This window comes from Alosa alosa, chromosome 21 (genome assembly GCF_017589495.1).
Source record: "Alosa alosa isolate M-15738 ecotype Scorff River chromosome 21, AALO_Geno_1.1, whole genome shotgun sequence".
Lineage (NCBI taxonomy): Eukaryota > Metazoa > Chordata > Actinopteri > Clupeiformes > Clupeidae > Alosa > Alosa alosa.
Window position 1 is genome coordinate 25,932,816 of NC_063209.1, and position 12,500 is coordinate 25,945,315.

The window sequence follows — 12,500 nt, forward strand, 5'->3', positions numbered from 1 at the left end:
AGAAGATGCAGAGTTTAATTTGGCTGTATACAGGAGAAAGGCACACACGAAGCACAAGGCACTCCAGCATACTGTATGCGTCTCTGACTTGACACAGAATTATCCAGGGTTTAAGTACACAACAGCAAAGGATAGATGATCATACAGTAACTGTGGCAGAGTCAGGAGACATCCAGGCTACCCTAATCAATGATGCCAATGGCATTTGACGCAAAACAGACAACAAGAAGTGATATCAACCCTGCCGCCTTACATTATCCATGGTTGGGACAGATCATCATAACAGGTCATGAAGTAGGAGCATACATACAGACACATATACGCTTCTGAGTTCTAAACCATCCCTGAATCACTCTAAAGGGATCCGACTTTGATCTGGCACTGCAGCCTCCCTCTCTCCCTCCCTTCCTCTCTCTCTCTCTCCCTCTCTCCCTCCCTCTCTCTCTTTCCCTCTTTTTCCCATGAAGAGACCTGGAATCCTCCATTCCTTGTCAACTCTTGCCCAGTGGCAGATGGAGGAGCTGGAGCCAGCGAGACTCGGAGCGCCGACACGTCACGTGTCTCTTCCTCCATGGGCCTCGCCCTCATCCCTTCATCCCTCCATCCCTCCATCCCTCCTGTTTCTTCTTTTTCGCTCCTCTCTTTTTTTCACCTCTTTTCTGCCCATTGACCAAAGAAACATAGGCTCTGGTGGCACTAGTGACTTGCCCTCCCTCTCCCCTAAACACACACACACTCCCAAACATGCACAGCCATGGTGGGTGCTGGTGGGAGGGTATGCCCCAGATTCCTCTCTCTCTCTATCTCTCTCTCTCTCTCTCTCTCTCTCTCTTTCTTTCTCTCTCTCTCTCTTTTCAGAGGGTGTCTGGCCCTGCAGTTCAATTGAATCCTCCATAAACACACCATTACTCTAATATCGGCGTGCAGGTTCTCTTACCACCTCTTGTCTCCTGCTGCGTTTTAATTCAATCCTTATTGATCCATATATCTTCTCCCAAGGACTCCAATATCATATGAATGGAGCTGTGGGATGGGTTCCCCGTATTATTGTATTCCATGGCCATAAAGGGCATTAGCAGCCGTCCGTGCACCCCAGATCAAGTATCAGTCGATAGCAGCTAAATAGAGCAGACATTTTTTTCTCTCTATATACTGTGATTACGAAATGTCCATAATTCTCAAGCAACAGGGCACCCTGTGATATTACCCCATTCTCTCTCTCTCTCTCTCTCTCTCTCTCTCTCTCTCTCTCTCTCTCTCTCTCTCTCTCTCTCACACACACACACACACACATTTTGTTGCTCTCTTCGTAGTGATTACTCATGCAAGGTTGCAGGGAATGTTTGGAAGTATATTCCATGATAGTGTGATGATGACATAACTGAGGTTTTAAAAATGGGCTGGGTTACCAGTGTGTGTGTGTGTGTGTGTGTGTGTGTGTGTGTGTGTGTGTGTGTGTGGGGTGGGTGTTTTTAAAGATAGTGTTACAGTCTTATTAGGGGGAAATCAATGCTGTCTGCAGATGACAGCCATTTGTACTCCCTCCTCCTTCAAAAAAGAGAGTGAGAGAGAGAGAGAGAGAGAGAGAGAGAGAAAGAAAGAGGGAGAGATGGAGGGACAGAGATGTGCTGGGGGCTGGGAGGAGGCGTTGTCCACGGTGGAAGAGGTTATCCTGTGGTTAATGTGACATGCCTGTCTGCGACCTTGCCGGTTGTTAACTGCCCGGATTATTATTGTGATAATGTGGCAATTAAAAAGAAAGCGCTCCATCAAAACAGGGGGGCTTATGGCGAGGGAGATGGATGCACAGAGATTACCAGGCAGTGGGGAAATGCATTAAGGCTGCAATCCATTCTTACTGTATGCCTTAAAGTCTACCTCCAGCCACACTGCTTATTACCGCGCGTCCTCATCGATATCCTCTCCCAATCAATAGCACTCCGCTGGAGTGAAAATACGTGTAAATCAACACCAGAAGTCTCTGCGCGGCCCCCCTTCCAATAAAGAATGAAAAATCAAAATCTTGTGTCTAATTACGCGCCATATATCTGAACACCATGTCTTCATGGCCACTGGATCACGCGAGGAATTTATGGACAGAATCTGTCACTGGGAGCGCGCTAAGTGAAGTGTGGGGAGGTGTGAATATTTCTCACAGTTTTTAATGTCAGGATGTGCTACATGTTTCATGTGACAGGTAACGAGTGACTGGGCTTAGGGTTTCAATTGCCTCTCTACGTGATGCTGACTTGGAGGCTTTTTCTCTTCTTCTGCTTATGTCCTTTTCAGATTCTTCCTGAAGTTCTTCCTCAAGTGTAACCAGAACTGTTTGAAAAATGCAGGCAACCCCAGGGACATGAGGCGATTTCAGGTAAGACTGTTGGCAAAACCTGCTTCCACATCAAGCAATGTCTTGTCCCACACACACACACACTCTAACTTTTCATACACACACTCACTACTTCGATAATGAAACACACATTTCCATGGTTCCATCGAGCAGGTGGTGGTCTCCACTACAGTCAACGTGGACGGTCATGTGTTGGCCGTTTCGGACAACATGTTTGTGCACAACAACTCCAAACATGGCAGAAGGGCCCGGCGTCTGGACCCATCCGAAGGTAAGTCACTTAATGACCGATAAAGTCGGAGCCAGCGGCGCAGTCTTAGCCTCCTCCGCTTTCATCTATCTGTAGGCAGACATATGGGCAGACAGGCACGCACGCAGTCAAGCCTCTCCGTCAAGACCTAGTCAATATGTTCCGGGACCAAAAGTTTTTAAAAGTGTGTTGTGTTTGTGTGTGTGTGTGTGTGTGTGTGTGTGTGTGTGTGTGATGGTTGGGATGAAGTGTTGTCAAGAGTTTCTCAAGCTCCAGCAGGCTTCGGCATGATGGGATGGGCGGGGCATATGGTTGGTGGCTTTCCTTTTTCTAGAGATGAAACGACAAACTCTCTCACCTGCGCGCGGTGTCTGTGGGGTTTGACGCCTGATGGCCCGCTTTTGATGTGTCAGATGAAAGTTGATGCCGAGGAGCCATGGAAGCCTAATCAGTTTCTGGTCACATGACATCACGAGGTGTGATGTATGTATCCTCCGCCTCTCCATGGAGACCCTAGATCACAGCCGCCTGGGTTGGTGTTCAGAGGAACAAGTCATTGTTCTACCAACTGATATGACAGTGCTGACGCTCTCCACAGACGTACATGTGAAGATGATAGGTGAGAGGAGCATTATGGGAAAAAACACCCCGTAATGTTTCCCTTCCGAACACTTGCGATTGCGTCTCGATTGGGGAGGAGACAGCTGGTGCCCTCTGTTCCACCCTCCCCAAGTGACTTTAGGGACGTTTGCTGGGATTCTTCAGATGCTGCTGTTTTATTCATCCACACAGGTGTTAACAGCCCCCCCCCCATGGATAAAACGTTTACTTTTGTGACCAAAAAGTAATTTATAACCAACCTACTGTAGCCCAGGGAGACTAAAAACAGAATAAATAAATAAAACCAAAACAACAAAAAAGTTTGTGTCAAAAAAACAGCTTTGAGGAAAGTGTAAGTCTATCTGTGAGAGAGAGAGAGAGGCCTGTGCGGTTTACAGTTGGCTCTGCTGGGTTGGTCCAGTAATGCTGGCTACTGGGCGGCGCTCGCTCATCGCTGGCGTGCTCGAGCTGCTCACTGCTGGCGACTGCTGGAGCTGCCAGGCTGCGACGAATCAATTCCCCCCGTCACGTGCTGCGGAGACTGGAGGTCAGTCAGTCGGCCTGTCTGTCTCCAGTCTGGCCAGTCAGAGACAGCCATGTTTACGATAAAACACAACAGCATTGAGTGGTATTGATTCACAGACAATGGCAGACACAGAGAGAGAGAAAGAGAGCGAGAGGCGGAGTGAGACAGTATAAAAGTTTATAATTCTCTTTTTTTATTTTTTCCCCCTCATATTTACGGTCACTAGCTCTTCCATTCATTACTTTATTGCTGAAAGAAAAGTCTAGAAGAAAATATGTAAGACTATCTCAAACGTTCATGTTGTCATCAGTCTCCTTGGACTGAAGTAGAAAATGGATACTTTACATTTACAGTCACTGATGCATATCTTTGCTTATCATATTAGTGATGGTCAAGAAAAAAGCAAAAGCTCCCTGTGAAGTCCAGTCCAAACTACTGTGAATCCTAACTGACCGGGAATTCTAAACATGTCTGATGATGAGTTGAAGTTTCTGAGGAGTACTGAGGAGCCGTATTGTAACCCTCATCCTGTTGTCTTGTTTTCCGAAGCAGCCACGCCCTGCATTAAAGCCATCAGTCCTAGTGAGGGCTGGACAACCGGAGGAGCCACGGTCATCATCATCGGTGATAACTTCTTTGACGGACTGCAGGTGGTCTTTGGCACCATGCTGGTTTGGAGCGAGGTGAGGCCCCACCATGTAGGAAGTGTGATAACACACAGACAGGCTCATTCACACACACACACACACACACACACACACACACACACACTATTCACACTCATCCAAAGACACACAGATACGCACTCAAATAGCGCACACACACACTTGGCTTCGGATAAGCTGCACACGTCTGACATGTACAAATTGTTGTTTTGTTGTTTTTTTCCTCAAGTTATTTCCAGGTGTGTGAGTATGTGATCACAGACAAACAGTCTTGTAGGTGTTAGACCTGCGACCGTGTTGGAACTGACAGAAAAGTGTGCACAGATAGCAGTTTGTGTGACGGCGGTTTTGCACTGAAATGCCATTGAAATTTCAGCATGTGGAGAAATTCCTTCTCCTCTTCTTTAATTACAGTAAAGATAAGAAGAATATGTCAACTAAGTCAACTTGATTTAAAGGGTGGAGCAGCAAAGACATTATTAAGCTGCCGTGAGACTGTCTAAAGGGCTGCGTTGAGCACTGGATGGTAAATTAATGTGTGTTTCTCTCTGTGTGTGTGTGTGTGTGTGTGTGTGTGTGTGTGTGTGTGTGTGTGTGTTTTGCAGCTCATCACACCCCACGCCATTAGGGTCCAGACTCCTCCGAGACACATCCCTGGCGTGGTGGAGGTCACACTCTCCTACAAGTCCAAGCAGTTCTGCAAAGGAGCTCCCGGACGCTTCGTCTACACTGGTATGCAACGGCTCCTGATGTTTTAGTCGCTTATTGTTTCTGCTACGTTTACTGTACTGTTCGTATTTACACCATTCTATGTCTTTTCGGGCATGGTGAAGTAGCGCTAAAGTCACGGCCTAACTGTAGCTTGTCCTGGGTTGGAATTGTGAACCCGCCGTTGCAAGTTTATGTGGATTTGGATAAAACCGTCTGCTAAATACCAGTCAACTTTAGCTTTAACTATTCTCTTGGTATTGGTGTCCCACACATAATGGATCACGGCTGTTTTCCTAACTCCCTGTCCTCCGTGGCTTTTGTCCGACGTCCGTCAGGACTTTTGTGTCCTTCCAGCCTGGACGGGTCCACAGGCCAGACTGGAGTATCACTTAGTAAAATCACCGCGCTTTTCTTAGCGGCGTGGGCAGATTATTCCGTCAGAATAATCCAGATGCCATTCAAAATAGCAGAAAGGTCAGATGGAAGACTGTTTGGCCTGATAAGTAAATGTCAGTGCGGTGGGCATAAAGGCAGCGGCTGTGTTAAGGATTTCTGTTAAACATGAGGTTTATCTCCCCCCCCACACCCTTCTTCTTTGTTCAAAGCCGCCACTCATTCACATGTGTATAAGCAGAGTAGTGAGACAGGCCCACAATAGAGATGGACGGTCCATCTCAGCTCCGTTGATTCTTTTCGCCATGCTAATATCTGATCCTTTTTTTTTGTGATATGACTGACAGCTGTTCGGGGCTGTTTGCTTTTTGTAGAAAGAGAAAAAGAAAGAGCTTTTGTGAATAGAGTCTATTCTAGTCATTCGTATGGACAGGACAGCCAACCACGGTTTGAAAGAAGATGTGGTTTTTGGGATGAATTGGAATGAGGGAATCAGTCCAACTTTTAAAAGTAACGGTTTGTTTGTGTTGTGTGTGTGTGTGTGTGTGTGTGTGCTTTAGATCGAACTAGGTACATACACTACCTAAAGGCCATAGAGATGAAAATGCTCTGATAGAAGATCATTTTGCTCTCCCTTTAGCTGCTTACTATGATGAATGCAGTATAGAGACAAAAGAAAAACGGTCCCATCACACCCCCCCCCTCGACTTCAAAACCCCACTCTCCCTCGGAACGAGCCGTTTGTTGTGCAAAGCAAATTGGATTCACGCATACATATTTTAGTTTTTGTGGATGCATCGACGTACACTTCGGCAACTTATTTATTGTGCCAGGGACGTGTGATATTCATGAATGCAAAATGAAGCAGGCTTTTAAATAGTGAATAGGCAAGCTGTGTATAATTGAAGAGGAAGGAGAGTGCATCCAAACTCGATGATGTGTTTTCCACAAGGGACCTCCCATGTGCCCCAATGAGCTCATCTCTAACATAGCATTCCAGGGCCCTTAAACTGCACTTTTTTTGTTCATCAAGCTGTGTTCAATTCTGAACAAATACAAGGCAGTTTGAATGTCTGCGAGCCCCGCATTTGGGTCAGACGAAATTAAGGGATTGTTATAAAAGAAATATAAACATTGTCAAATGAAAAAAATTGCCAAATGAGGCCACTCCTTTTCAAGTCTCTTTGTCATGCATTTGAAATGGTGGCTTTTTAGTTGTTGATTTAGAAAAATGACAAGAAAATGTATCATACAAATATTTTCTAACCAGTTGAGCATCCGCCTGTGTTTGTTTCAGTAGGAGTGTGTGTTTGTGTGTGTGTGTGTGTGTGTGTGTGTGTGTGTGTGTGTGTGTGTGTGTATCTGCATGTTTACATTCGTGTTTGTGTGCATCAGTGAAAACCGCGGCCAGGCAAATGCCCTCAGGGGCAGTTTTGCCCGGCTACTTTGATACTGACGCCGGGGGTGTTGATGTGGATGGAGTAAGAAGAAGGCGAAGAAGCTCTCTCTCCGAGCTGTGAATCGGTCCCTCCTGACCTCTCTGTGAAGCCGGAGACAAGTTGCCCCCTCTGAATTTCCTGTTTGAAAGGAAAGAGCTTTTCACAGTCTTGTGTTGCACGCCCTGCGCACTGCCCACATTCTAGTGCCATTACGCAAATGCTAGGCTACAACCTATGCACTTCTTCACTGTAGCATTGGACCCACTGAATTACAATTGCTTGTATACAACCCAAGGTACAGTACACAAAGCTCTAATGCGTTGAAATAGTAATGCTGTGTAATTGGAACGGGAATGCATATTATATAGAGCACTGTGTGTGCTTCAGCGGAGAGACTACTTCACTGGAGTATAAAATTAGTATTGTTTGGTTGAGGAAGAGGTCTCATAGTAGTCTTTTAGAGGGGGGCATGAGTCTTAGCAGGCGCCTTAATATTTTACAGTGTAAATAATGAATCAACCATGTTGTATTTGTCTTAGATGGCACTGCGTTTTGATAGGAGAGATTTCATAATGGATTCTTTGTTCTTTCTTTCTTTCTTTCTTTCTTTCTTTTTTTCTTACACTCGTTCACTCGCTGTCTGTTCTGCTTTTTCCTCGTGTTCCCTCTCTTCCTCCCTCCTTTCCTCTGGGGGCCCTCTCTCCCCAGGTGTTAGCTCCAGGAAAGGGGTTGGGGTGTGTGTGTGTGTGTGTGTGTGTGTGTGGTGTGTGGTGGTGTGTGTGTGTGTGTGTGTGGTGGTGGTGGTGGTTGTGTGTGTGTGTGTATGTGTGTGTGTGTGTGTGTGGTGGTTGTGTGTGTGTGTGTGTGTGTGTGTGTGTGTGTGTGTGGTCGTGGTGGTGGTTGTGTGTGTATGTGTGTGTGTGTGTGTGTGTGGAAGATGGCGGGGAACTGAGCAGGGGAGAAATGAATGTGAGGAGCCTGGAGGTATTGACTTTCCTGGGAAAACACAGCTCTCTAAAAATCAGTAGCCAAATACTGCAATAACTCAGCACCCATTGATTGCCTTTCCCCCCAGGCCACATTGATCTATGCATTACAAGCCCTCAGACTGCAGGCATGGGCCCAGCCTCACCCCCAGCCCCTGCACACGAGCAGGAATAAATTACGGTTTGTTATTGTGGGCATCTCCAGCATTGTAATCCCCAGCCAGGGCAGCAGGATACTGGAGGAGTGGAGGGAAGCCAACAGTGCACACACAATAATTAGAGGGTCTCGGAAAAGTCGTCACGCATTATCGCTTTTATGAAGGCGATAATACAAATAAGCAAAAGAATTTAACATACACACATAAGTACATAGATAGATAGAGGGTTATATAGATGGATAGATAGATAGATAGATGGATAGATAGATAGCGTTCGCAGATTTATTGATAGATTGATAGATGGATGATAGATAGATAGATAGATAGATAGATAGATAGATAGATAGATAGATAGATAGCGTTCACAGTCAGTGCAGACATAGTGAGTTGCTCCTATCAGACATGCTGCACTGACCCTGAGAGCAGAGAGGGGGTGGCAGGGGGAGTGTGACAATATCAGGGGTGGGGGCCTGTGGGAGAGGAGCGCAAGTCTGAGCATGTCCTCCGACCTGAGACAGGGAGCCTGCGGGGTTGGTGGAGGAGCCGGGGCTGGTGGAGGGGCCAGAGGCGCCCGCTGGAGCCCTGGGTAGGGTGGCTTTGCTAGGCAGTGATGGGCTCGGTGCCCATGCAGAGGCTGGCTGGGGAATAGCAGCATCAGCGTCATGGCTGCCGCCTCTGCCTCCTCCTCCGCCATCACTGCTAGTCTGCTCGTGCCCAGACTCTGCACCTGTGGCTATCGTGCTGTAAATCTGCCGTGTGATTTGCATCTGTTGTCGATTGTCTGCGTGAGAACGTTAACACTGGCCACCGCGAGCGATTTTTGGATAGAGAGACAGAGAGAGAGACGGGAGAGAGAGAGAGAGAGACAGAGGAGAGGGAGAGTGAGAGAGTGGGGAATGGTGTTACAGGGCCACCTTCATGTAAGAGAAAGCCAAAGCAAGCCCTGACGTTGTGCAGATGAATCGAGTCAGCACAGTTTGTGAGCTTGGTTGCGGTGGCCAAACTTCAAAGCACTTTACTCATGGCTTGTTGGATGGGGTTTGACATGAAGCAATTGTTCCGGTGCTGATCCAGAATGAGGTTAGACGGAAAAAGAGGGCAGCCCGCTGGCATGTGCCGCCACACCGAGGCTGGCGACCGTACCCGGCTGTTGTGTTCTGCTCCGTTCTCACTTTCGTCCAGAACTCCCGGCGCCACCAAAGACACGCGCTCTTTAAACTACGCCACTAAACCCCCCCCCCCCCATTTTTTATGATGCTGTCCCCTTGGAGTGGCGGTCGGCCGATCGCCTGTTTCCTAAAAGGCCATTTCCCCGCGTTTTGGCTTCTCGGAGTGGGGACCTGCAGCGAGAGGCCTTCTGTCACCGTGAAGGAGAAAACAATAGTCCACTTTGTACCTTTCCCTCCCTCCTTATTTGGAACGGACACATGGAACGCATTAGCGGAAAGTTCCACGAGGCAATCTGAAGGTCTAGTGAACACGGAGCGCAAGGGGCAGAGCATTGCGTCATGCACGTCGTTATGTTTCGCCTTTTCCCGCGACTCAACGTATATATCCAGGGCCTCACGCTTATGACAACCTTTTGAGTAATGGGTTTGGTCTTGACCCCCTTTTTTGACACGACTTCCTATATTTAGCCCAAGGCAAAAGGCAGATATTTCTTAAGTTGTTTCCGTACTTGTTCATATTATATACTGTAGACGGACTTAAAAAAACAACAACAACCATTTGCTTAAGCTAACTCAAGGCTCATTCATTTGTACATGTTTTGGAAGGTGCGGTGATCCCTTCATTTCTTTTCAAAGCAACACATGAGAACAAACAGGATATGTGGCCTTGGAATATTTGATACAGGCCCCAAACAACATCAAGAGCCGAGTGCTGCTGTGTCAGACCAGACGCAGCGTTTCCACTTCTAGTTTTTTTTTTGTTTAGTGTTTCCATGACTCCCGAGCACACATTGGGTGACTTAGCTCTGACGCGTCGCCGGGTTGATTACCAGAGCGTAATGAACATCAGATAGACGCCACAGTGCAGAGGAATCAGAGGGAAAGCAAAGTGAAGGTGACAGAAACACACCCACTCCCTTCTGTCGCCTCTTCCCCTCTCTTACTCCCTCTCCGTTCAGCGGCTCTCCTCTGAGATTCCGCTCTGTGACGCAAGCCTCGTGATTAGAGAGCACATCCGCCTCGCTGGCTAGATATGTTAATCATCTCGTGGATAATTGCCTGTGTGGCGCCTTGATTAAGCTGAGTGACACGTCCAGGAAGAGCGTGTTGCCTCAAAGCGACGGCCTCTCAACTGCACAAGTTATTATTGTTTTTTTTTTTTTTTTTTTTTTAGGTTTGTTTTTTTCCTGTCTTGTCTTCTTCGAGTCCCAGCTTTAAAGTTTCCCCCACTGCAATGCACAATTATCTGACGTTGGTTCCACAGCTCCTCTCTTTTGTTCGAGAGAAGAGAACTGTTCCATTTGATATGGGAAATGAATCACTGCTTTGCGGAGGACGGGCAGCAATTCCCTGGACATTCCATCAGAGCCCATCAGAAAGTTGAAAGCCTCTGTCTGAAGTCTGAAGACAGATACCACGCCGTCTCAAAAGCCACACTCAGAGCACACCCCGCCTGTGATGAAAACTCTGTAATTGCATAATACGTTCATTATGTTCATTTGCAAAGGCTCTGGGCCCACGCCATACACAAGAATCGATGAAAGCGTTTTGTGTCTGAGGCGCGCGGGGGTCAGACACAGCTCGTTTGTTACCCCCCCCCCCTCAAAAAAAAAGATACCCCAGCCATTTTTCCTGCCGCGTCGGAGAGGGGTAAATTGAGGTCGAGACGCGCACCTCCGTCATCCTAATTGCAGCCATAACGACTGAACGTTTTCGTGCCCTAATTAAAAGTGTCTGCCGAAGGGGACAGAGAAGCCGTCGGTGGGTGGTGGTGATGGTGGTGGTGGTGGTGGTGGTGGTGCGGTGTTCATCTTCCCCGGTGGCGCTCATCCCTCGCTCTTAAAAAGGGGCTTGCGCTCGCATCCCGAGTCAGGGGTTGGGCCCGTCTGTCAGTCACAGTTTAAAGTTCATGAAATTTCTATGAGAATCGATCGCATGGGTGGCAGGTTGGAGTGGGGTGGTGTGGTGTGTGAGGTTGGGTTGGGGTGTGGTGGGCCTGATAGTGTGTGTGTGTGTGTGTGTGTGTGTGTGTGTGTGTGTGTGTGTGTGTGTGTGTGTGTGTGTGTGGAGCAGCAGACCATGGTGTGGTGTGTGAGGTTGGGTTGGGGTGTGGTGGGCCTGATAGTGTGTGTAGTTGTGATCATGTGTGGGGAGTGCATGACCGAGGGGAGGGGGTTGCAAGTGATGCGTGTGTGTGTGTGTGTGTGTGTGTGTGTGTGGCGTGTGTCGAGCAGCAGGCCGTGGTGATTGATCAAGCCTCATGCTTTGAATTTCTCCATATTGCCTACCCCACCCCCTACCTCCTACCCCCTCTCCTCTCATCTCCTCTCCTCTCCTCTCTTGGTGCAGTGCTGTGTGGTATGTTTAGGTCAGAGTGCTTGATATGGTTTGCGATAGTGTGTCTACAGCACTCATCAATGCATGCTGGCATGCATGAGTGTGTCTATCTCTGTGTGCGTGAGTGTGTGTGCGTGAGTGTGTGTGTGTGTGTGTGTGTGAGAGAGAGAGAGAGTGTCTCGGTGTGTGTCCGTGTCAGTGGGCAGGCATGTATATGTCTCCACCGATTTTCATATGTCACAGTAACCCGATGTGCTTTGCGGTCGGAAGCGGACAGACGAGGAGGAGGAGGTGGGGGGGCGAAGAGGAAATCGATAGCGAGCAACAGGGGGCCCCGAGACGTTTGTCAACAGGCCAGCTCAGTGACCTCAAGCCTCCGCCCCAGCGACACTTGACAGACTCGAGCAGAAAAACAAATCACTTCCTCCGCCCGCTGCACGGCCCCATTGCACATCAGAATATATCCCTATCAACACCCAACCCCCAGCCTCCTCTAAATATGAGAGACAGTGTGGGTGTGTGTGTGTGTGTGTGTGTGTGTGTGTGTGTGTGTGTATTGTGCGTGTGTGTGTGTGTGTGTGTGTGTGTTGTTGTGTGTGTGTGTGTGTGTGTGTGTGTGTGTGTGTGTGTGTGTGTGTGTGTGTGTTGTTGTGCATGTGTGTGTGTGTGTGTGTGTGTGTGTGTTAGTCTGTATCAGTATGTCTGTGTTATTGTGTGGAGGAGAGGGGCTACCATCTCTAACTTGCATCTATCAGTATGTGACTCATGGAGATGGGAAATTGCTTTGTGCTGTGCTGGAATCTCAGACACACCTGATTCCTCCGACGCTCCATCAAACAAACGGAGGCGCCGCCGCGGCCGCCGGACCCCGCCGCTTGATCAAGTGCTTCGGACGCCGCCGCCAGCTCCATTTGGA

The 12,500-nt window shown here is 48.1% G+C and overlaps 1 protein-coding gene across 4 annotated transcripts in view; it reads left to right on the plus strand.

Moving 5' to 3' along the window:
* The window catches only part of LOC125286514 (transcription factor COE3-like), a 109,484-nt gene that overhangs the window by 67,098 nt on the left and 29,886 nt on the right, over positions 1 to 12,500 (plus strand). For 3 of the 4 annotated variants that reach the window (XM_048231661.1, XM_048231664.1, XM_048231663.1), the window contains exons 7-10: positions 2,290 to 2,371; positions 2,504 to 2,621; positions 4,276 to 4,409; positions 4,997 to 5,123. In XM_048231661.1, the coding sequence (XP_048087618.1) occupies positions 2,290 to 2,371; positions 2,504 to 2,621; positions 4,276 to 4,409; positions 4,997 to 5,123 (461 nt within the window). The remainder of the gene's footprint in view (positions 1 to 2,289; positions 2,372 to 2,503; positions 2,622 to 4,275; positions 4,410 to 4,996; positions 5,124 to 12,500) is intronic. The other variant, XM_048231662.1, reaches the window with a different exon arrangement.